This window comes from Notechis scutatus, chromosome 4 (assembly GCF_049901735.1).
Source record: "Notechis scutatus isolate UNSWTSFEM ecotype Mainland chromosome 4, rNotScu1.2, whole genome shotgun sequence".
Taxonomy (NCBI): Eukaryota; Metazoa; Chordata; class Lepidosauria; order Squamata; family Elapidae; genus Notechis; species Notechis scutatus.
In genome coordinates, this window is record NC_142012.1 from 62,670,006 (window position 1) to 62,696,877 (window position 26,872).

Sequence of the window (26,872 nt, forward strand, 5' to 3'; positions counted from 1 at the left end):
TATATATAAAAAAAAAAAAAAAAATCAGCAGGAGGCATATAACAAAAAGTAAATAATGGGATTTGTACAGAATGATTTGGAGGTGAAGGCAGGTAAGAATAGTCTGCCAAAATTGCATATTATGTTTTCAGAATGCGTTCCTCCCCCCTCCCCAAAAATATTAATTTAAAAAAATAGAATGTATTCCTTCTAATGACTCGCTTTGATGTCTTCTTCTTTTAAATTAGAGGGCAGATGAAAATTTCCTTGCCCAACCCAACTCAAAACTTTCTCTTTTGCTTTTTATCTTAATTAAGATGGGACTAGACAACTTGTTCCGTTTCGGAACATAATTTCAGATCGTTTTTGTCCTGTTTGCCTCACAGGAGGTAAATGGCTGCTTTTGAGTGGGGAGGGATTGCAAGACTGACTGGGAAACTGCAAAACTGAGTGTAAAACTGTTTTACACTTAGGCAAGAAAAACCAAATGTACAGGTACACATTAGGTGAAACTTGGCTCAATAGCAGTAACCACAAGAGGGATCTTGGCGTCTTAAATCAGTGTGCTGCAGCCGCCCCAAAAGCCAATGCAGTCTTAGGCTGCATTAACAGAGAGATAGAATCAAAATCACGTGAAGTATATTGTATGAAGAAATGTTATTGATATCTACATATATTTTTGGAGAAAATGATAAAAAACCATAAAGAGAGAATAGTATTGTTTAAAGATAATGAGGTGAATATAGAAAAACCCCAACGAACAGGAAAACAAAGAAATAAGTACAAATCAGGAAAACAGTATAATATATATATTGATACATAAAGGAATATATTATAATTGTAATGAGCATATCAAGGTTAGAAGTTGGAAGATAAAAACTTTGTATATTATATATACAGGGGTGGGATTCAAATTTTTTAACAACCGGTTTTGTGGGCGTGGCTTAGTTGGTGGGTGTGGCTTTGTGGTCATGTGACTGGGTGGACATGGCTTGGTGGTCTTGTGACTGGTTGGGCGTGACCAACTCAACATCACTCACATTGAGACATGCATCTCCTCTCCTGGCCTCTCGCAACTGTGGGGATGCTGCAACAGTCGTAAGTATGAAAAACAGTCATAAGTCACTTTTTTCAATGGTCACTCCACACAAGCAAAGTACCAGCAAAGGAGGGGAAAAAAAACTCCAGAGAAGTTCCTGAGACAGGAAGTCTAGTCCTGCCAAGAATGTAATAAGGATTAACAGAGAGGCAGATTCTGTAAGCAACACCAGAATGTTTCCTTCCTGCCTTCCTTAGGATTAGGCCAGTAATTTTTTCTAACAACTGGTTCTCTGAACTGCTTAGAATGTTAACAACCGGTTCTACCGAATAGGTGCGAACTGGTAGAATCCCACCCCTGTACATATACAGAGTTTTTATCTTCCAACTTCTAACCTTGATATGTATACCTTGACAGTATTATTACTATTAACATTGTATGAAAAATATATTAACCCAGTCATTACAGCGTCCACAAAAAATGTTGGTTGTTAAAGGAAAACTACAAGTAAAATATATATATATATATGTATGTATGTATGTATGTATGTATGTATGTATGTATGTATGGCCTTCAGCTTTGTTCGGGTAATTTCCCACGTCATAGTAGTGGTGCTTTTAAAGTTGTAGCAACGTTTCGGCAGAATCTCATCTGCCATCATCAGGCTTCGGTATTGTGTCCGTCTGATGATGGCAGATGAGATTCTGCCAAACGTTGCTACAACTTTAAAAGCACCACACTATGACGCGGGAAAATACTCGAACAAAGCTGAAGGCCATACATGTAGTACCCGTGAAAACTTAGAATATATATATATAATATATATATATATATATATATATATATATATATATATATATATACATACATACATACATACATACATACATACACATATACACATACACATACATACATACACATATACACATACACATACATATATATGTTTTCTTAAGTTTTCGCGGGTACTTACATGTATGGCATTCAGCTTTGTTCGGGTATTTTCCCACGTCATAGTAGTTGTGCTTTTAAACTATATGGACTATATGTAGTTCTTATACATGTACTCATCAGGTACTTAAACCATACTTTCAAAAGTGCTCTGTAAATGCAGCAGACTTCTGAAAGGAACGACTTGAACCCTTTCCTAGCCTTTTGTACTAAAGAGAGTCAGAAAAGAGGAAGAAAATGACTTTAAAGAAAAAAGCAAAAGAATTGATATATTCCTTATGCAATTTTGATTCTGGCCTTGTCTCACTCTTCAAACTCTCTGATATAAGCTCTGTGGGAATGAAATCCTGAACAAAAGGATATACTGTCAAGTTTGATTTTACTTAAAGTCATGGTGTGATCTTATAATCCTATACTAGATACCACATCGCTGACACACAATGATGTGAACTGGTAATGACATGGTGTCCTCACGTGTGTTTACAAAGAGGAGAAATATGTCAAGATCTTGAAGTCATTCCATCTCTAGGTCTATTATAGGGTCCAAATTACAAAGTAGAATTATATCTTAAAGTTCTTGAGCCTCTTATTCCTTAGGCTAACTAACATTTCTAAATGTAGCTATGTAATTACACTGTCTTGGGACTTCACTCCATCTGAAAAAATAACTTAGGTACACAATACAGCTGGTGATACTGGATATATTTTACTTTCACTCAGTTTTGGAAAAAAAATATGCATGGAGAACAATAAGATTACGACTTTTTATCTTATCCAGCTCAGTTTCCAGCCTACAGATGTTGACAATGAAGATCAAAGAGATGATATGCTAGTATAATGTTAAACACGACTATACATTTCTAAGGGATCAAGAAATGAAATTCGGGGTTCCTGACATTGCATTAGTAACATGAGAATGAAAGAACAAAAAAATAAGCCCAAACCCTTGAAAATTGTTTATGCATATTATATTCAAAGTGATTTTGATAGGGAACTCAGCAAATATTTTGGCAGGAGTTTTGTTGTCTGAATATTACATCACACTGTACAATGGGTAAAATAAATATATTTCTACCCTTACTTAATTTTCAACTGTTTAAGGGAAGAAATTCTATATTAAAAGTTTCTAAAACAGAAAATAGTTATTTTTTCCTTTGAGAGATTAACGGGAGAGTTTGTGTTAGTTGTCTTAATTTTTCAACTTGTCTTTACAAGTTGAAATTTTTCCATTAGAAACTAGTACTAACCAGTAATTTCTTGTCAAAATCCACCTGCTTATTAGATTTTCCACATCAAATATTGCCAAATAATCCACAAGTCAAATCATCTTTAATATCACCTGCTGATCTAGTATAAATGAATAGGTGGATTAATAGGAACTTTTTGACCTTGTGAAGTTAGTCAATTTTAAGACACTGTCCATTCTTTTCTAAGACTGTTGTATAATCAGTGTCTCCCTACATAGCCTACAAGGCAATGATGATTTATTAACGATTTTATAAATCTCAGTTATTCTTCCTGTAAGGTGCTACTAAAACCATAGATTGTCAACCTTTGGGCTGGCTTTAAGGATGTTGGAGTTTAAGGAGTTGAAAAATTGCAGAGGCAATGTTGCTATAAAAATAATAATTATCCAGTGGAATACATTGGTACAAAGATAATGAAGTGATGATCCAAGGAGAGAATTTAAATAAAAAATGAAGGATCGTGAAAGCCATCTCTAAATCTACTTTGGGTATCTGCAATCACTTCCAAGTTTCTTCGTTATCAGCACCTACAAGGTAGACCAGATCAAGAAACATGTTGTGTATGCTGAAAATTACTTTTATTAGAATGGCTTGCGAGTTTGAAGGTGTTTCCCCTCTTCTCTTTTATATTTTCATGTGAATTAAGGGATTACCTGCCATAGGTGTTTTTGTAAACTTCTTTTTAAGCCCTGTTTATCTGTTTGTGTTCGCTGGAACAGATCTTCCTTCTCTCTGTAAAGGTTAGCTCTCTACTATTTCCATTATATCTGAAGATACTATTATGGTAGGATATAGTGGTGGTATTCATTTTTTTTTTACTACCGTTTCTGTGGGCGTGGCTTGGTGGGCATGGTGTGGCTTGGTGGCGTGACTTGGTGGGCGTGGCAGGGGAAGGATACTGCAAAATCTCCATTTCCACCCCACTCCAGGGGAAGGATACTGTAAAATTCCTATTCCCTCCCCACCCCACTAACCTGCTTTCCAGCTCCGTTCTCCTGTGTAGGGCAACAAAAGAAGACCCAGCCAATCAGCTGGGACTCGGGAGGCAGATAATAGATGGGGGCGGGGCCAGTCAGAGGTGCCATTTGCTGGATCTCTGAACTACTCAAAATCTCCACTACCGGTTCTCCAGAACTGGTCAGAACCTGCTGAATACCACCTCTGGTAGGATAGTAAGATCTGTATATACTACCAAAGATGGATAAATTATTTGAGGATAGGATGATTTAAACTACTGAGCTGAGGCATTTTTATTTCTTTTTGAACATATTCATGCCATCAATTAATCAAATACAGACCAGTTGCTCTAACATCTGTAGTTATGAAAATCTTTGAAAGGCTTGTGCTGTCCCACCTGAAAATCATCACGGATCTGCTGTTAGATCAGTTTGCATACTGAGCAAATAGATCGACAGATGATGCTGTTAACATGGCTCTGCATTACATCCTACAACTCATTGAATCTCCAAATACCTACACAAAGGTCCTCTTTGTAGACTTCAGTTCAGCATTCAATACCATCATTCCAGACACTCTTCTAAGTAAATTAAACCAACCCCCCCCCCCCCCCCCCCCCCCCCCCCCCCCCCCCCCCCCCCCCCCCCCCCCCCCCCCCCCCCCCCCCCCCCCCCCCCCCCCCCCCCCCCCCCCCCCCCCCCCCCTAGCGGTACCTGAACAGACTTGTAAGTGGATCATAAGCTTCCTAACAGACAGGAAGCAGCAGGTGAAGCTAGGCGGAATCATATCCGATACCTGTACAATCAGCACAGGGACCCCCCAAGGCTATGTGCTATCTCCACTTCTCTTCTCCCTATATACCAATGACTGAATCTCAAACGATCCATTTGTTAAAATACTGAAGTTTGCTGATGACACAACAGTGATTGGTCTCATTCGAGACAACGATGAATCTGCATACAGACAGGAGGTTATACAACTTGCCTCGTGGTGTAACTGGAACAATCTGGAACTGAACACACTCAAAACCGTAGAAATGGTGGTAGACTTTAGAAGAAACCCTCCTATATTACCACCTCTTACAATACTAGACAACACAGTATCAACAGTAGACACCTTCAAATTTCTAGGTTCTACTATATCACATGATCTAAAATGGACACCCAACATCAAAAACATCATCAAAAAAGCACAACAAAGAATGTTCTTTCTGTGCCAACTCAGAAAGCTCAAACTGCCCAATGAGCTGCTGGTCCAGTTCTACAGAGGAATGATTGAGTCTATCATCTGCACCTCTATAACTGTCTGGTTTGGTTCTGCAACCCAACAGGACAGACACAGACTTCAGAGGATAATTAGGACTGAAGAAAAACAATTACTACCCACCTGCCTTCAATTGAGGACCTGTATACTGCACAAGTCAAAAAGAGGGCTGTGAAAATATTTACAGATCCCTCACATCCCGGACATAAGCTGTTTCAACCCCTTCCCTCAAAACGACGCTATAGAGCACTGCACGCCAGAACAACTAGACACAAGGACAGTTTTTCCCCGAAAGCCATCACTCTGCTAAACAAATAATTCCCTCAACACTGTTCAACTATTTACAAAGTGTACATTACTATTACTGTTAATCTTCTCACTCCTTATCACCCATCTCCTCCAACTTGACTGTTTCATAGTATGATTTGATTGTTGATTGTATCCTATGACTATCATTAAGTGTTGTACGTTATGATTCTTGATTCTTAATGAATGTGCCTTTTCTTTATGTATACTGAGAGTATTTACACCAAGACAAATTCCTTGTGTGTCCAATCACACTTGGCCAATAAAGTATTATATTATATTCTTCCTGTCTTAGTTCTCTTATTCAAGAACATAAATGTTATATTATGAGGGTTTTCAAGTTCAAGCTGCAGAATTCGTGTCATGTAAGATCACAAACCCTTGCTTCCATCACTAAATTATCTGGATTTTTGTGGCTTAATCAAGTTGCGCTAAATATTCCTACCCAGCCTTGCTGAATTCCTTACCTTTTATAAGAAATTTATGAAAACACAGACATATGATCTATGGTGCAAGGAACATTTATCTTTCACTGTCATAAATGCTTAGTTCATTGTCAGTTTAATCCCAGTTGGGTATCTGTTGTCTGGTGTGAACTATAACTAATGGGACAGGTGTGATTACATACACCGTATACCGATAGTGTTTCTAAAAAATAAATTCTGCCTCCACGATCAGATTTCAATTTTTTTCTCCTTTTTTCCTGAATGCAGGTACACTAAACAGCTGTAAAACGTAATGAAGTTTATTGGTCTTAAAACATTGGCTAAAGTAATTTTTTTCAGAAAGGAACCTTTGTGGCGACTGTAAGTAAATACTTCAGTGATAAATGGGGGAAAAATGCTAATTTCCTTTTGCATATTGCTCCTAAGTGTTCTGAATCAAGTTCCCAGCAGTCTTTTCTTTCATAATATGAGATGACATCACTGAAGGCTATTTCCCGGGTTTTAGACAACAAAATTGTTGGTGTTTCCAACTTGGAAATCACAAGTCAATGCAAAAATCACAATTATATCATACTATGGAAAGTTTATATCTGAAAAATCTTTTCCTACCGTAGTTTAGTTGTGCTATTAAGATGGAAACATGTGAAAATCTACACACATGGCAAAAAAAATTTCTACTGCATGTAGTTGCTCTTATAATATTGTAAAGCATTTTTCTTAAGGAACAAATGCCATATTTTTCCCCAGCAAAACTTATTTTTAACTTTCACAGGAAATGATTGAATGAGCCAGTTGTCCTTTCACCTTCAGAATCCTGATTTTATTCCAGCCAAATAAACTCAATCATTGTTCTCTCTACAAATTATTTTCCCTTGTACTTTAAGAACTAAAAACTAACAGTGTACACCACTGAGTTTGCTCAGAGACTATTTGGAATATTATAGTATTCTTAGCATTAACAGTATACAACAATTTAAGATCAAAATCAATTCTATTTTGTATGTGAATATACAGTAGAATTACCATAATTCAGTATTTGGCATTTTGAACTTCAACTTCTGACAATAGATTTTTTTTTTTTGTCAATGCTCAATAACATATAGCAAATGCCCACTCCATAGTTATCCAGATTTTTGAATTCCAGATGTGGAAGTGATTAAAAATTAAAGCTAAAATTCTGTGTTTATGGTTAGATGCTTCATCTGTAATCGGACATTGTGAAGTTTATTAGTCACAATTCAACATTTGCAATGAGAATTTAAAGACTTTTATCTTCCTGTATTACAGAATTTTTCCCCTCTGATCTATGTGGAGGCTGCCAATGGTAATAAAAAAGGCAATGTGTGTTTTATGAGCAATCTTCTGAGTTGACAAAGAAACCTGATTCTGGAGGCATTTTCTTGCACTGGATTCTGTAAATTTTGGGTCTTGAAATATATCAGAACAGATGAACAGATAATCAGAGTTGGAAGGGACCTTATAGGTCATCTAGTCCAACCCCTCGCCCAAGCGGGAGACCCTACACCATTTCTGACAGATGGGAGTCCAATATCTTCTTGAAAGTCTCAACTGATGGCGCTCCCACAACTTCTGAGGGCAACTTCTGTTCCATTGGTTGATTGTTCTCACTGTTCTCAGAAAGTTTCTCCTTATTTCCAGGTTAAATCTCTCCTTGTTCAGTTTCCATCCATTATTCCTTGTGTGGCCTTTGGGCGCTTTAGAAAATAGATTGACCCCTTCCTCTCTGTGGCAGCCCCTCAAATATTGGAAGGCTGCTATCATGTCTCCCCTGGTCCTTCTCTTCACTAGACTAGCCATGCCTAGTTCCTGTAATCATTCTTCGTATGTTTTAGCCTCCAGTCCCCTAATCATCTTGGTTGCTCTTCTCTGTTCTTTTTCTAGAGTCTCAATATCTTTTTTATAATGTGGTGAATAAAGCTGGATGCAGTACTCTTAGATGTGGTCTTACTAAGGCTTGATAGAGTGGTATTAGTACCTCACTTGATCCTGATTGTATCCCTGTTAATGCAACTTAGGATTGCATTGGCTTTTTTGGCAGCTGCTGCACACTGCTGGCTCTGCTGTTCTCCACTAAGACTCCAAGGTCCCTCTCACAGTTACTGCTATTGAGCCTGATTTCACCCAGTCTATTCATATTCTTCGCAACTAACAAAAAGAGTTTAAAGAGTAACAAATATGTAATATTCTGTGTTACATTGATATGGTGCATCCTATTGTTGTACTGGGTCGTCCAATGCTGATGATGAGCTAGGATTCAGTTTTAAATGAACACAGGTTTAATTTCTTCAATGTCAAACATATTTAATGAGCTCAATAAGGTTAAATTCAGACATTGGGAAGATTTTTGCTTGGCCCACCCACTCTTGGGATGCAAAAATAGACAATATTTTCTTCCACCCCCTCCTAACCCGTCCAAATGTAGTTTCCACATGTGTTTTCTAGCTTTAATTTTCTGTTTTCTGATGTTTAATCCTCAAAAGAAATGTACTCATTTATTAGCAACCCCACATTCAATTGATCTGGGGCTGAATATTAATAGCCTGGCATGTCCCTTTCTTCCAGTGGTCACTTTCCTGGGCATCTGTTTTGTCCTGTGTTGTTGTTGATACACTGATGATCCATTAAATCAATGAACTGTCCTCACTTTTACAAGCTCAAGTTTCATTCAACCTTTACATTCTGACCATCTTTTCAGTTTTGCTCAGATTCAACCAAGGATGCTTGCTTTGTCTATGGAGATTCTCATTCTGATCTCATTCAGTCATCTAAGTCATGGTTGTCCCAAAAGTGCTTTTTCAAAAGGCAAACTGGACTTTGTTTTTCCTTGAAGACATTTCACTTCTCATCTAAGAAGCTTCCTTAGTTCTGAAGTGAAGTTTTCTACTTTCCAGTTACAGTTCTGCAAAGCAATCTTCCCATTTAAAAAAAAAAATAAGTTTCAACATAGAAATTGAATGATCAGCCCTTCCTTGTTGTAAAGTTTCAGTAAACTTATGAAGAATGTAGGAACGAAAGCTCCACATGTCATTCTCTTTGCAACGTTGGTACCTTAAGAGGGCAGGGGAGAGACTCTATTGTAATGTCAAAGGAGATAATGTGATAAGAGGCTAATGTCAAAGGAAACAATGTGGTAAAGAGGTGTGCAAACATCTGGAAAGTAAAACAAAGCAAAAGTGAGATATGAATAATCTCTTAAAGGAAAGGCAGGCATTGGTAGACTGGTCTACACAGAATCTAGCTAGTGTGTCTTGCCTTCAGCACAAATGGGAAGAACATGAATTGGAGGAACGACCAATCAGCCATAATCCATACTGAGAACTGGCCCAACCCATTGTCAACCAGCTGCATCCCAATCTGGAACATCAGAAGTTGGCTTAAGAAACAGAAGGGAACATCATGGAACAGAACCCAGCTTATGTTCCTTACTCTTACTAATATCATTGGGAACTACAGTTAATTGTGAACAGGATTGTGAATATAGTGCAGGTCAGAATATAGGCTAAATTATTTAGTGGGTACCTAATGTGTAGAGTTTCCTGAAGTGTTAATTACAGTACTGCCTTAAGTTAGTATTCCCAGTTCCTTATGTCCAATGTAATTAATAGTGTCATCCACAAAGCATCATTATTTGCATTTTGTTGTGAAGGAATCTTTTTGATCTAGCAAAGGAGGACAGGAAGAAGGAAAGGGCCGGAAATAAATATATACAGAGAAGGCTGAGAGAGATTAGCCAAGAGGGGAGGCATGACTGAGGAGAGGATGAAGGGAAAGGAGGATGTGGGAATAAATAAGGATGTAAGTAAATAAATAAATAGATGCACAAATGGGAAGAGGACGGAAGGAGAGAGGAGACAAGAAACGAGGAGGCCAAAGGAGAGGGAAGGAGAAGAGAGGGGGGAAAGGAAGGAAAGAAAGGGAAGGGTTAAAAGTCAGTAAAGAGAGAGAGAGATGAAACTTGTAAAAGTCAGAGCTGTGACTCAAAATAGACCTCACCAGAAAATAATGTTGGATTTTACAATCAGTCTTCCCTCAGATGTTGTACAACCCTGCTTAACTGAATTAATGAATTAAGTTTTATCATATAGCACATCTTTATTTTAGTCCTTGCCCAGCATGAAGTAATAACAAAAACAAAAACAACAAAAAGAGGGTGGAATGACTAATTATAACAGAAAAATAATCTACACCAAGAACCAGTAAAGGCAGTAATGAAACAGTTAAAAGTTGTTTCAGTCAATTTATAATATTATTATAAAGCTAGAAAAAAAATATTAAAAAGTTGTGATTGATTGTGTGTCAATAAATCATTTTCAACTCCTTGCAACAACATAGAAATATTTCCCCTCAAGATGGTTTATCCCTAATCTGTTTTTTCAGGGCTCCCAAAGGTACACTTGTAGGTTATCTAAAAGTCATAGATTGACTGAAATTAATTAAAATTTAAAGAATGAATAAAATATAAGATGATGTACTATATAGCCTACTTCATGTTTTGTTAAGGGAATTCACATATTCTTTTCTAAAGTAAACTCAATGCTTTTTACATTTTTTATATTTTATGTTTAACCTCCCACCATAATGTCCTGTTAAGGGACATCTCATAATAATATTATGGATAGAATTGAAAAGGATCAATGTCCACCATGTGTGTGAAAAAATTGGGATATAAATGCAGTCAGGTAGCAATGAAACTTTATAAAAATCACATAAAAGTGACATTTATACTCAAGAAAACACTGAAGAGACTAATAATTTCCATTTGCAAGTAACAATTTCACTGAAGAATTGTTGGATTTTTTCCTGCTGTTATCGGAAAGCAAAGTTGTAGTTATTGTAGTTTTATTCTTTGTATTTGCTTGTTCCATTATCAGAGCATGTTAGTAAAACTGTACTTATATGTTACACAGGTAGTCATCAGGTTATAACACTCATTCAGTGAACATTCAAAGTTATTATGGCGCTGAACCAGAGGTGGGTATTCAGCAGGTTCTGACCAGTTCTGGAAAACCACTAGCGGAAATTCTGAGTAATTCGGAGAACCGGCAAATACCACCTCTGACTGGCTCCGTCCCCATCTATTCTCTGCCTCCCGAGTCCCAGCTGATTGGTTGGGTCTTCTTTGGTTGCCCTGCACAGGAGAACGGAGCTGGAAAGCAGGTTAGTGGGGTGGGGAGGGAATGGAGATTTTGCAGTATCCTTCCCCTGCCACGCCCACCAAGTCACGCACCTTTGAGACAACCATGACCTGGATGACTGAGAATCTCTACAGACTGTTAATAAGTCTTAATTAATAATGTCTTAATAAGATGGTGTTTGGGTCTGCCTTCCAAAACCTAAACCCATTATGCTGTGGAAGGCTGATTTAAGACCGAATACCTAGAAGTCTTCTACAACATGGTGTCCTAGTTAAACCAGTAGTTTCTTCAGAGGACCTTTATGAGGAGAAGTCAAAGGGGTTGCTTTCATTCTATGGCACAGTTGCTCCTTTTGCTAACATATAGTCTTCCTGAACCTGTAACCACCACAGCTGTGACTCTTCGAAGTTTCAGCTAGATTATTTTGAGCCAGTTCCTTTTAATGTTTATGCCTATGACCCTTCACATGTCTAAGATTGATTGATTTTATTCAAAGAAAAACAGGAAGGAAGAGAGATAGAGCCTTGATAGCTAAGATTTGAAGAAGGCCATGGTCCAGAGGGCAGGCATGAGGAGATTTTACTATGAAAATTTAGTAGCAGAAGTTTTAAAAAAAAGAATATAATGTAGGAAAGTCCTATGAGCACTGGCAGAGGAAAGATGAGGCTTAATATAGGAAATGTGAGGAGATAAGAAAGATACCACAACAAATGGCATGGTAGAAGTGTGGGCCGAATCTAGCTTCGATGTTAAAGCGCATCTCAAGTGAAGCTACTTCATGTGAATTCCTAGAGCTCCAGATCATGGTTGCAATATGATATGAATACCTAGAGCAAGGAAGTAGGAGTGTAGAATGTCCTGAGATGAGCCCCTGCCAAGAACATTTGGACAGGAAAGACTGGAGAGATGAAAATAAATTCCTGTATCTTAGGGTTTTTTTCCCCCCCGCATGTACAATTCACCTAAATTTTCTTTTGCTTTCCTCACCAGAGAATTGAGCCAAGCTGGAATGTCAGCGAAAAAACCCCAAAAACAAAATCTTGTGAGAATCCAGAAGAAAAAAAAAATCACCCATGTCAAATATTAATTCAGCTTTATTTGTTGAACTTTTTTTTTTCTTGCTTGTCTTTTTGTTTCTACTTGTCGTTGTAAAATATTTGCAGAATCTGACAACAGACATGAAATAGCAGGGAGGATGTTCGACTGGGAGTTATGGAAATGAATAAGCCACATTGATGATGACACAATCCGGGAATGGCCTAGTCTTAAGTTATGTACTGCTGGCCCATTCCCTTTTCCAATGCTGTGGTTCCAGGTGTTGACAGCTAGGACACAAGAACAAGAATTTTCAAAAAAAAGTTTTGAAGCATTAAAAAGGTGTAGTCCCAATTAGTTCCTGTTAAATGAACTCATCTAACAGGATCACCATACTGTGCGACTGTGCGACTACTCCATTTTTTTCTCCTCAAGGTATATTTTTGTAGGAAAAGAAAAGAATGGGTCCCATGAGGAATGAAACATCATCTGAACCACGAAGAAAACAATGAACATAAGCAGATTGCATCTCATTTTTTTAAAAAAAGCTCATCTCACCCACAAACAATCTATTTAGACATTCACCACCAAGAGTCAGCGGGATAAGCAGTAACCTGTGATGACCTGGGGCGTGGCACAAAGGCAACACAGTCAAATAAGCAATAAGAATCCCTTTATTATCTCCAACTTTGCCCCCAATGTCCAGGTTACCTTCGGCTGGAGAAAAACTACAGCATTTAAATTCAGTCCAAAACAAGGTATGCACAAACTGCAACTTAAAATCCAAACAAACCAAACTGAAGTAATTAGCTTGACAGGGCAGGAACAAGAATTTCAGACTTGAAAGCACGGCAAAACTCACACAGTTGGGAAGACACCAAGAACACAGATAAGCCATGACGATACAAAATAAATTCACATTTGCTCCCAAAAGCTTGCTGCGTGCAGGTTCCTTTTTTATACACTGTGTTCCCAGCTGCAGCTAATGAAGGGAGTCAGGGCCCTTTCATCCCCCATAAGCCATGCAACCCATGTTGCTCTCTTCTTCATTCCTCCCTGCGTGCCCTGGGATGAAGAGGGGGTGGGCCTGGGTCTTCCTCTGAAGTCTCTCTCCCTTGTTCTACCTCTTCCCTGCTCTGCCCAGCTGGACTTTGCCCTTCCCCCAGTTTCTTCCACAGCCAATGGAGTCACACTCCCACTCCCTGTCAGCTGTTTGGATTCCTCCTCCAAGTCAGATTCCAACAGGGGCATGACATAACCTAACAAAAAGAGACAGTATGTAGGCTCAGAAATACTTTAATATGGCTGGGTTACAGTTCTCAACTTATGGCCACAATTGACCACAAAATCTCTGTTGCTAAGTGAATTTGTCCCATTTTACGACTTTTCTTACCACAGTTGGTAAGTGAATCCCTACAGTTTTTAAATTAGTCACAGGGTTGAATCTGACTTTTCCCTTGACTTTGCTTGTCAGAAGGTCACAAAAGGGGAATCACGTAACCTGAGGACACTGCATATGAACCAGTTGCCATGTGCCTGAATTTTGATCACATGACCATGGGGATGCTCTAATGGTCTTAGGTATGAAAACGTTCATAATTCACTTTTATCAGTGTCGTTGTAACGGTCCCTAAATGAACTGTTGTAAGTCGAGGCCTATCTGTATTCTGAAACTATAACTCAGTGGTGGCTAACCTTTTGGGGCTCCTGTGCCAAAAAATTGTGTGCGTGCTGGCTTGCCAGCACCCAGAAGGCAATGCGTGCCCTCCCTGCCCCCGGTGCATGCACACGCAATCCCCCCGTCGCTCCACGCTACCGCCACCTTACCTGTAATACCGGAAGGGATGAAATGGGCCTATTTGGCTTGCAGAGGCTTTTTTCAAGCCTCTGTGAGGCCGAAAAAGGCCTCAAACAAGCCAAAAATCAGTTGTGAGGCGCGTGCATGCGCAGTGAGGTAGATTTGCCTGCAGCTCGTCTGATGGCACCAATGGCTGTGTGCGCCACCTGTGACACGCATGCCATAGGTTTGCCATCATGGCTATAACTCTTGTTGTTTATAAGAGCATCTTCTAAAAAACTGAAAAAATTGTAAAAATGATTACATTAAAAAAACAAAACCCTTTCATAATGGCTGTGAAATTCTTTCTGTGAAATGTCAATGGGAAAGCTTTGTGATATGAACATAGGCCACAACTTCAGTAAGGGGGGACAACGCATCACCCTCATCTCCTTTCATTGACCCCATAATCCCTAGCGGCAGGGGTTAACTACCCGTTCGGTCATTTACGAGGTTCGGTGATTTACGATGTGCTTCCCTGCATGCTGCCGACCCATCGTCATCAGCATGCTGCGTGCAGAGAAGTAGCTTTTCAAAAAGCCCCCTTTTTCCTGCTTCTTTAACTGTAGCTGTGCCTCTCACGGCAACTGAAGTTGAAAAAAAAATCAGGAAATAAAGATCAGGGAACAGCCCGGGTGGGCAGGTGGGCAAAAAACATCAGCAGACGTAGAACCGGTTCTATGTCTGCTGCTCTTCAGAGCTACCGGTTCTACAGAGTGGACAGAACCAGTAGAAACCCGCCCCTGCCTAGCGGGGTGGAGTCTGACCAACTGAATGGAGCAGAGTGTTTACTGGCCAGATGCCCTTCCTGTCACCAATGTGGAATTTTATTCAGTAGATAAATTCACATTGTGCCCAGAGAGAAATATCTGCCTCTACCTAGGATTGAACTCACAGCCTCCTGGTTGTGAGGCGAGAGCTCCACCTCTAGGCCACCACACCACTCTAAGGGAGGGAAATGCATGATCTCCCCACCCTCCGGCCCCCAAATATATGAATTGAGCCATTATTTTTTTACTTTTACCATTAAAACAGTATCTATTCACATCAGTAGGGGCTACTGTATTCTAAAGCTCTGGAGACAGAAAAAAAATACCCTTCCATTAGCTGCTGATTTAATTGGAAATTTCTGATTGCTGAAAACTTCCCAAGAGAAAATTTTGAGGAAAAAAAATTCCCAAGAGATAAAAGTGTACTTGGGAAAAATGTACTTGGGAAATCCATGTGGCGGGAATAGGAAAATCCCTGCACTGGAAGTCATTGTGATAATGAAAGTCAGCTGTGATTTAAAGGAAATCCTGACTGATAACCAATTCGACTTTGAGTTAGAAGTGTTGAGAATACCAACAGTCTTTGTCACAAGACTTTTCCCTCTCTTTTTTTTTTGCAAGTTATTATTTTTTAAACTGGAGGCTGTCATTTTAACGTCACATTAAAAATGACTCTCCACAATCCTACAAAGAACAAAAGATTGGTCATGGTGAAATTAGCCTATAAGTCAACGTTTGTCAACTTTTTCAACTTTTAAGATAAGTGGATATCAGCCTAGGTGCTGGCTGGGCAATTCTATCATAAAGTTGCCATGAAATGTTGCTTTAAAGGTTATCTTGAAAGATTGGGGCAGCAGAGGAGATTGGAATAGGAAATAACTATAGTGGCTCAGTGGCTAAGACGCTGAGCTTGTCGATTAGAAAGGTTGGCAGTTCAGCGGTTTGAATCCTAGCACCTCATAATGGAGTGAGCTCCCGTTACTTGTCCCAGCTTCTACCAACTTAGCAGTTCGAAAGCATGTAAAAAATGCAAGTAAAAAAATAGGGACCACCTTAACAGCATTCCGTGCACCTTTGGCATGTAGTCATGCCAACCACATGACCACGGAGACATCTTCGGACGTGCTGGCTCTTCAGCTTTGTAACGGAGATGAGCACCACCCCCTAGAGTCAGGAATGACTAGTACGTATGTGCGAGGGGAACCTTTATCTTTATCTTATGTATTTGCAACAGGTAGGGAATTGGGAAAATCCTGTCTTAGTGACAAAGAAATATAACTTCATTAGGGAACTTTATTTTCTGAAAGAACTGAGAAATAATCATTTATACGAAGTGTGTCCAAGTCTGGCAATTTTAAGACCTGTGAATTTCAACTCCTAGAATTCCCCAGAAGCCATGCTGGGTGGGGAATTCTGGGAATTGCAATCCAGAAGTCTTAAAGTTGCCAAGGTTGGACACCTCAAAAACATGTGAATTTGTTCCTAAAAATGCCTTCTTTTCATTTAACATGATTACACATATGAGTACTACAGTATTACATGAATCCTTAAAAATAATATATGATTAAATATATACATGCACACACATACACATACACTCAAAAGGAAATAATTGGAGAAACTACAGTAGATGTTTTGAATGATTCATCCACATTTCAAAACCATAATCCAAATTAACGAAATCCTGGCATATGCTTCTAAAAGTCATATATAAAGCTGCATTTATTACCATTTTAGGCAGCTGAAACTCAAATATCTCCTGACTTGGGGCATCATTGTAGTAGTATGATTTTTGGGTCCACAGTCTAGACAAAACTGGCAGCCTGTAAAATTTATCACTGTCTGCTGTCACAAAAATGTGTCAAAATTCACATTTGCATAAATGTGGTGGTGTAATGGTCTAGGATCATCCCATCAGTAACTGTGTTTTGTTCAACATTTGTTTTAAATACTTTTCAGATTGTTTGGAATTCATCATTCTTCTATCCAAACATAGCCAAAGTCTGTGGGATAGCATTCCATGGCTTCCAAAGGGACAGAAATAATATTTATGACTGTGTTTGTGGGTAATTTCCAAGTCCAAATTGCATAGTAATCTAAATAAATTTAATAAGAACACTACAAAACATAAAAAAAATTTCCCATTAGGTCCCTTATCCTGTTGACCTCTTTACCCAATAATAGCCTTAATTTTGTCCTGTATGCTTTCCATAAATTTTTAGATTTTTCCCATATGAACACATTTTTCTTTGTGTTAGAATATTAATATCAAGATGGTCAGAAATAACTATTTATTATCATGTGTTCTTCACCATATGACTTGTTGATATATGAATATCTCATCATACATTTAAATAATTTAGGATCTTCTTTCTTTGTTGGATAATTCAAACATATTTTATGAAGCTATCCATTTATATACTAATTAAAGTGAAATGAAATTATTCTCATGCATATGTGACCCAGATTACACTTTTATTATGCGGTGGAGGGGGTGGAGTTTGTATTATGACATCACAATGCTCTGTATACCAATTTCTCAATTTTGACTACCCCCGATCTTTTTGACTTTTATTCCAAAAACATTACATTTCTAGGAATAGATCTTAGGGTACTGAAGGAACTTTATCTGAGAGGTGGGGAACTATAGTCCCATTGTGGACTTCAATTCTGGGAGTTGAAGTCCACATGTCATAAAAGGGCCATAGTTCTTCACCCCGATATACTGTAGATCGAGACCAGTATGTACCTTGAAAAAATTCAATAACCAGACTCTAAATTTTTGATTTCAGAAAATATTTGAAACATTGAATAACAAGCTGGTTAAGTTTGTTGGCATGCCCCTTGAGTGGATACATGTCATGTGACAACTATGATGACAATGAAAACGCTTCCAGCATCAACTCAGCTTATTCCCGCTTTGAAAATCAACTTTGAATTGTTGTTGTCACCTAGAAATACTGAGATGGAACCTGATAGTAGAATTTTAATTTTCCCTTTCCTAGCAGATTTACATACAGTATCTTACTCTATTTATAGCTTTATTTCAAGTTAAACAAGTTCTTTTAAGCATGCTCATGCTTAAGTCTGAATTTTATTCTGGATTGGACTGATTGTTTCACTGAGCGATATCAACAAACCTTTCTGCCTAGATCAAGGAAATATAATAAATAGTATCTATCTATCTATCTATCTATCTATCTATCTATCTATCTATCTATCTATCTATCTATCTATCTATCTATCTATCTATCTATCTATCTATCTTTGTAAGTTTGGAAACATGAACTTACCCTTTTTTTGCGCAGGACAACTTGACAGTCTGTAGGCTGGTGTGCGATCATTTTATTCTTTAAATCTTCTGACACCAAGGGTGCATTCAGAACCCATTCATTCTGAGCTTTTGTAGCATTACACATATCCACATTATTATCCTCTGACCAGACGTGAGAACCAGGTGAGTGTGCAAGAGAATTATTGGAATTGCTTATAGTCGCATCATTGCCACGATGCTGTGTACCTTCATCAGGAAATAAAATATCGTCATTCTTCCCACGAGGAACATCTAATTTTTCATATTGTAGGGCTGTAGCTCCACGAACTATCTGCTCCTGTGATATACTTTTTTCCACAGAAGGTTCCCAATTTTTTTCTTTTGAGACATTACTTTCATTAGAGTTGTTGTATCCAAGTACGATAACTTCTTCTCTACTATTGTTTTTCATTGCTCTCTCATAATTAGAAGTGTTCCTTTTTTCAGTTGGCTCAATGGTATGATCAGATTGTTTCTTTGCTTCTACTCTTGAGATGATCTTCACTGATGGTTCCTCTGAACTGTTCTTTTCAGCCAACAATTTATCTTCAACAGGCATAAACTGGCAGTTGATGATTTCCAATGGGAGGTCCGTGTTCTTGCTGCCACCGTTGCCATCCTCATTTCCAACAGAAACATTGACTAAAGTTTCCACACTAGCTTCCAGCGAGAGAAATTCTCCTTCTTCTTGATGATTTTCATTTTCATCTAATTCTTTGGAAACACGGCTGAAAAGCTTTGAGGGGAAGACTACCAACTCGCCAACATGACAGCAGTCTGGCAAAGAAGCACTTTTTTCTTTCAGACTTTCACACCAAAGTTCATTCTTTTCCATTCTGGCTTGCAAGTTGTCAATTACTATGCCATGCCTGCATAATACATTATAATCAAGAGATCCAGAATGCAAGCCCATCCATTGGGTTACATGTTCTTCCCAGCTCCTCTTTCTGACTGCTAGAGACATGTCATAGTATTTAACAATTGGTTCCAAAGTGTGACATAATATGCGCTGGAGGAAACATTATGGATTCTCTAAGCTTTTCCATCCAATGAAATGACTCTTGCTCTTGCATATCTGTATTTTTTTTTTTAATAAAAAAGATAGAATTCCAGTGTAAGAAGCAATGAATGCATTCATATATTTCTTAAACTTTTAGGAAGAAATTGTTTTGTAGAACAGTTTTAATAGTTTGCAAAGAGAGATATAATTAAGCATATCCTCTTTGCTGAATCCTCCCTCAATGAAGTAAACAGAATGTTATAAACAACTCTATGAGAACATAACAGGTTCCTTAAGCCAAATTTTGACAATGACCCTTTTTCATTGATTCAATCATAAGACAACTATTTTCCATGGATTTAAAAGCTATCAAATCTTGTGAGTTTGTGATACTAGTCAACATTTCAAAATAGCCAAGCATAGCACGATGGTCAAAAAGCTGGATTTTAATTACTATGATTTAAATGGTCATGTTTATTACACTAATAAAGCTATACCCAAGTAAGTGGAATAAAAACCGACCTAAAACTTTTGAAGAAAATTAGATTTGATTAGGATGCTAATAATTTTGCTAAGTGGATTGTTAATTAAAGTAGGTCGAATGCCTACCCCCATCCTAGACCTGTGCATTTGATTTTTATTTCCTATGCAAAGAATTTTGTTTCTGTTTCTGTACAATTTCATCCCGTTACTTTCAGCCTGTTTCTCCAAGGTTGCATTTTTATTCTTGATAAAGGAATTATTCTATGATATGTTTCTGTCAATCTCACGCTTCAGTCCTTCTCTTTTGAACACAACATTTATTTTTTTTAATTTGAAGAAACCTGAATATACATAGGGGTTGTTCCTTTTCATCTACTTCTTGATAGATTTACTGATTCTCATTTTTTTTAAATTTCATTTTAATGAAATTAGATGCTGTACCCTGTATTTGACAAGTATTTTCAATGGATTTAAAAGCTATCAAATCTTGTGAGTTTGTGAAACTAGTCAACATTTCAAAATAGCCAAGCATAGCAGGACTGTCAAAAAACTGGATTTTAATTGCTATGTTTTAAATGGTCATATTTATTACACTAATAAAGCTATGTTGGTCAAATACAGACAGGAAAATATACATTTAATAATTCCAAAGCTCTGTGAAATCCCATTATTAGCAGATAAGGTGGAATTAAATGGGACATGTGATGCGTGGATTATTCAGCAATAGAGTGGTCAATGTCTGGAATACTCTACTCGACTCTGTAGTTTCTTCCCCAAACCCCAAAAACTTTAACCTTAGACTGTCTACTATTGACCTCACCCCTTTCCTAAGAGGTCTGTAGGGGCGTGCATAAGTGCACCAACGTGCCTACCGTCCCTGTCCTATTGTTTCTCTTATTCTTTTTATTTTTCTTATATGTACCCATTTCATGTATTCACAACTATGTATACACTTATACTTATTATCTTGTAAACAATTGGCAAATCAAATAAATAAATAAATAAATAAATAAATAAATAAATAAATAAATAAATTATGCAAGGCATGGCGTTCCCTATGACAGTCTATGGAAGCAGAAGTTGGACTTTAAAAAATCAGGATAGGAAGCACGTTGTTCGAAAACAGCCAAGTAAACAAACCAATGGGTCATGAAAGAAATAGAGTTTGCACTGGAAGCACAAAATGACCAGACCCTACTTTGGACACATTATGCAAAGATCCAGCTCTATGGCTCTAATTATACCAGGAAAGGTGGAAGGAAAGTGAAGAAGTGCAAGACCAGAAGGAAGGTACATGGATTCATTTAAAGTGACAATTAATGCACCATTGGGAGATTTGAAAGAATATGTTAGCAATAGATCGTCATGGAGAAAAATCTCTCTATGTCATTAGTATTGGTCAAAAATGACTTGACGGCACATAATGAATCCATCAATGGATATATATGTGAGTTAATTAAATTCCATTGACCAGAATATGAGACCTTTACTAAATGAAGTAAAGGAGCTGCTACAGAGCATCTCTTAGATACATCCTTGTATAAAAAAGTATTGTTTCTGCTGAAGAAATAAACAATGCAGCTGCTTCGTCTTTTCAAGTAGAACAGGGGTGTCAAACTTAATTTTACTGAGGGCTATATCAGGGCTGTGATTGACCTCGGGGGGCCAGGCGTGCATGGCCGACAGGGTTGGTGTTGCCAACTGGGTGGACGTGGCCAGCTTGACGCCACTCACCGGGCGTGGCTGACTGAATGAGCGTGGCTGACTGGGTGGGCATGGCCAGCTTGACAACATTCCCCAAACTGCTGGCATGTTTCCTTTTTGCACTGGGTAGGCCGGGCCGAAGCCACACTGGCCCAATGTTTCCTCTTCACATTAGGCAGACCAGGCCAAAGTGATGGGGGTAGACTGGGCTGAAGCAATGCCATCTGGCCCCTTACATTTTCCAGGACAGCCCTGCGGGCCAGATCCAATCACATCACGGGCCAGATTTTATTTATTTATTTATTATTTTATTGATTGATTGGTTTGATTTGTCAATCACTCACAAGGTACGGGTATAAGAATAAACATAGTTTTGAATGCATGAGATGGATACTCTGCGGGCCTTGTGTTTGACATCCCCAATGTAGAAGAACTAGCATGGGCTACTATCTAAATTTCCAGTTGCATTTATGTAGCTTGGATGTCTTCAAACAAGAAGAAATGAACAGGAGTTTCAAAGAGAGGGAGGATTGCAACAGAAGAGAGACCTTTCCTTTCCTTCTTTGCTCTTTCTCCCAATTCCTCTTTTATAGCTTTCTCAATCCAGATTTTTAAAGTCGCCTTTATATATCAGCCAATTCCCATAAAAACATTCCCCCTTTCCTTCTGCAGAAAAACCAGAAAATGGATATTAGGATGTGAAATACAGGATCGAGAATATATTGGGAAGATTTTTTTAATCAACAATAAATGGAATGTTTTTTTGGGGGGGTGGAAACTAAGAAGCAAAAACTTTTTTGGGGATTCCAATAGCCAAAATCTTTCTCAAATTGAGCAGATTACAAGGGCATGTCTATATCCTTTTCTATGACATTTTCTTACTATCCTTGATATAATCTTCTTTTGGGATGAATTTTTAACTTCACATCTTTTTTAAAATCCTCACATTTTTAACTTCACACAACAGATATAAACTTAATGTTAAACTACTCCAAACTTGATGTCAGGAAATACGATTTCAGCAACAGAGCGGTCAACGTCTGGGACTTACTACCTGACTCTGTTGTCACCTGCTCAAACCCCCACTCCTTTAGCCTCAAACTAACCTCTATTGAACTCACCCCTAAGAGGTCTGTAAGGGGTGTGCATAAGTGCACAATCATGCCTACTGTCCTTGTCCTAATGTCCCCAATTATTCATACCCATTTCCTGTATTTATACTTATGTTTATTATCTTGTAAGCGGTTGACAAATTAAATAAATAAATAGATAAATCTACAATAAAGACTATGGATTCCTTGTGGTTCTCCATCCAATTATTGAGCAAGTCCGACTTTGTTCAACACTTTAATGCTCAGGTTGTTATGTGCTGCAACAGCTACTGTTATATTAATTGGTATTAATTTACTCTTTTAATTTAGCTGAGCTGAACTACTGCATTACATCAACGGCCCCCAAACTTTTGGGTACCGGGGACCAGTTCCAAGGAGGCAGGTTTTTCCGTGGATCAGAGGGGTGGTGGTTTCGTGTACTACCTGGGTGGAGCTTCACTTGTTTGCACGGCCCAGTTTCTGGCATGCCACAGCCTGGGGAACGCCACTTTGCAGCATACACATTTTTTCCTTTTCAGTTGTATCTTTTTTTAAAAAAAGCATATCCCACCATTAGTATTTTGAAGAATACCTTTCGCAATAGCCTTGTTCTTCCCTAAATGCCCTTGTATATAGTGGTGGGATTCAAAAATGTTTACTACTGGTTCTGCGGGCATGGCTTGGTGAGTATGGCTTGATGGGTGTGGCAGGCGAAGGATACTGCAAAGTCTCCTTTCCCTCCCCACTCCTGGGGGAAGGTTACTTCAAAATTCCCATTCCCTCACCAGCCCACTAACCTGCTTTCCAGCTCTGTTCTCCTCTGCAGGGCAACAAAAGAAGCTGGGACTCGGGAGGCAGAGAATAGATAGGGTTGGCGAGGCCAGTCAGAGGTGATATTTGCCAGTTCTCCAAACTACTCAAAATTTCCGCTACTGGTCAGAACTGGTCAGACCCTCCAGAATTGGTCAGACCCTAATGAATACCACATCTTCTTGTATAGCCTCTTCTCAAATGAAAATATTTTAAAAATTTCAAATTATCTCCTACCCTGGACTTTTCTTTGTATAACTGTTCATGGTACTGGCTGGTTTTTGCAGATACATCCATAGTAATGTCTTATTTGCTCGTGAATTGTACTAATTGCCACTGTAAAACAAGGTGAGTTTTTCTTTTTGCATTTTGACAATGAAAATGCAAAAAGTTAGAAAATGTAATGTCTACAAGTGTTGAATCCTAATCTGAAAACGGTACCCGGATCACTGATGCTCAAATTATTTTGAATTCTGGACAGTTGTATATATTCAGGATCACTATCCACAGTATCTGTTTTATCCATTAATCCGTTGCTAAAATGTATTGTCTTAAACATTACAGTGGCTCCATTGCTTATAGCGGTTTCCTTTAATCTTTGTGATGAAATACAGGTAACTACTGGATTTTACTTATCTGAAAAATTCTGAAGTAATTTTCTTAGTGATTAGTCTGTCCAAGTTTTGCTTGGATAGAAATGGTTTTTTTTGCAAGAGTGAGGCCCATGATTATGTCACAATCTTTATTTTTTTAAGCCAAGGTTCAGAATGGATTCTTGTAGAATATCTATGCCTAGTTTCTTCATATTGACTTTTTTCTTTCATTATTCCTTTTTAAAATTCCAGTTATCTTGACCATTTTACTTTCCTATTTAACCACCTTTGTACTAAACTGTTCATTAAAGTAATTCTCTCTCTCTTTTTAATTGGGGAAGACTTGGTCTTGGGTTGCAAACCAATAGAACAAATTTTGATTAAATATTGGGAGAAATCTTTGGATGGCATGATGTATATAACAGTGCAACAGTCTATCTTTAGAGGTTGTGGGTTCTCCATCTCAGGAGGTTTCTAAGAAGAGTCTGGGCAGCTTTTTCTTGAAGATGGTTTAATAGCTTTTCCCGTGCAGAAAGTTGGGCTATATGATGCTTATGGTCACTTCTAACTCTACAATTCTGTTCTGTAACCCAGAAGTCTCCAAACTTGACAACTTTAAGACTTGTAGACTTCAACTCCCAGAATTCTCCAGCCAACATAGCTGACTGGAGAATTCTGGGAGTTGAAGTCTACAAGTCTTAAAGTTGTCAAGTTTGAGGACCTTCTGCTGTAACCCATGATTTCCTGCAAAATTAAGATTGGATGTGATACTTTCCAATACCACTGAATTTCCTTCCTTGATATAAGCATAAAGAGCAAGGGTCTTCAAACTTGGCAAGTTTAAGACTTGTGGACTTCAACTCCCAGAATTCCTGAGCTTACATGACTGGAGGAGGAATTCTGGGAGTTGAAGTCCATAAGTCTTAAAGCTATCAAGTTTGAAGACCCGATAAAGAGACTCTACAAATATCCACATTGTCTATAGTAGGGGTTTCCAACCTTGGCCACTTTAAGACTAGTGGACTTCAACTCCCAGAATTCCTGAGCTAACATGACTGGAGGAAGAATTCTGGGAGTTGAAGTCCACAAGTCTTAAAGCTATCAAGTATGAAGACCCCATGAAGAGACCCTACAAATATCCACATTGTCTATGGTAGGGGTTTCCAACCTTGGCCAGTTTAAGACTAGTGAACTTCAACTCCAGAGTTTCTCAGCCAGCAAAGTTGATCAATAGCTCCCAGCAAAGCTGGCTGAGGTGCTCTGGGAGTTGAAGTCCACAAGTCTTAAAGTGGCCAAGGTTGGAGACCCCTGGTCTATGGTGTAAAACTAAGGAAATAATATCTCTAAGTAATAAATTGAATTATGCATGTAGGTCTATAATACTTATACCTGCTCTTCATGCTGTTATGTCCAGAAAAAAAAACCCTACCTTCTGATGAAATGAGTGTAATGAGAGTAAAGAGGTTTATTGGCTGTAACGTTTTACAAGTTCAAGGAACTGCTATTTTTCCTTTTTTTTTTTTTTGCTTGCTCCCTCCATAGGAACTGTCAACACTTTGCATGGATCTGCTTATTGATTTCAGCAATAAAAAAGATTAACTACTGCGTTTGTTCTGGGTCATTTCATTCTACCAAGGGAAGCTCCAATTGCATATTCCAGACCACAAGACTGTCCTGACAAATCACATGCCCTAAAGTAGAAAAATAGGCAGCGTGAAAGAACTGCAGAATTATGACCATTCGAGTGAGTTTCAGTAAGGGTATGTTGGGACAAAATGATTTTTACAATGTATTGTCTGGCTGCACGGAAGCCTTTAATCTCTTTTTTTTAAAGACTGTCCTATTTCTGTCCCGCATTCACATTGTTATGTCTGCAAAAGAAAAGACACAGGCATGCATGTGGAGGTGACAGGATTCACTCCCTATTCTTGGACACTAAAAATGTATTTTTCCCAATGCACTGAATCAGACAAAAATGAGAAATTGGCCAGTTGTGGCTTCCCACAAGAGAAACACTTCTATGATCTTTTTAAAGAGATAGTGGGAGGACGTCTCCAGACAGAACGAAAGTGGACCAGCATGATATAAATAGCAGAAGGTCCTGCTGAAAAATTGCATCCCCCCAAATCACATTCCCATTTATTTCCCCGGAAAGTGCAGTCCAGCGATCTATACATCTTGACAGAATCAGTCCACCATCACTTCTGATGCTCATTTTATGGTGGTTCAAGAAGCACATGGGAAAAGAGCATCAAAGCATAGATTAAGCATTTTTTTAAAAAAAAATAAAAAATAAAAAGAGGAAGTCTGTCCTTCTGAGAGGACAGACTTTTCACAAATATCTGTAAGAGCAAAGAAGAGTTTGAGGAGGGTTTTTTTTTTTTGTTTTTTTTTGAGAGAGAGAGAGGAAATTCCAGTTACACAATTCGCTGCTACTTTGGTGAAGATTTCTTAGAACTCCCCTCTGCTATGATCCTCCACTGCGAGCCAATAAGTAGAAAGAAGATATGCTTAACAACCAAATAGTCAAAACAAGATTAGACAATTTCTATATTTCTATATATTTTATTTAACAAAACAAAACAAAACCCCAAAGAAAAATTGCACCCCTTGGTCTCTATCCTGGCACATCTCCCAGGAATCCAAGGACTGGAGCGTTGTTGAGAAGGGAAGGTTGGAAACTGGATGAAAATTGTGCTTTCACAAAATCTGTAGTTAAATACAGTTAGTATGACTAGTTCCCCTACACTTAATAATTTTGCTCTGCCACATTTGTAATTATAATTTTATAGAAACTTTTGTAAGTTTACTGGACGTTTTTAGGTGCGAGCATTTTTCCTGAACATTGAGTCCTGTGCCCTCTTTTTCACTTGGAGGTCATTTGGGGGT

General features: G+C 38.3%; 1 protein-coding gene across 2 annotated transcripts in view; it reads right to left on the bottom strand.

Annotated features, from left to right (window-relative positions):
* Nucleotides 1–26,872, bottom strand: part of DLC1 (DLC1 Rho GTPase activating protein) — a 353,871-nt gene that overhangs the window by 306,585 nt on the left and 20,414 nt on the right. For both annotated transcript variants that reach the window (XM_087963600.1, XM_087963599.1), the window contains exon 2: nucleotides 18,283–19,377. In XM_087963600.1, coding sequence (XP_087819726.1) covers nucleotides 18,283–19,266 — 984 coding nt within the window. In that variant the 5' untranslated portion in view covers nucleotides 19,267–19,377. The remainder of the gene's footprint in view (nucleotides 1–18,282; nucleotides 19,378–26,872) is intronic.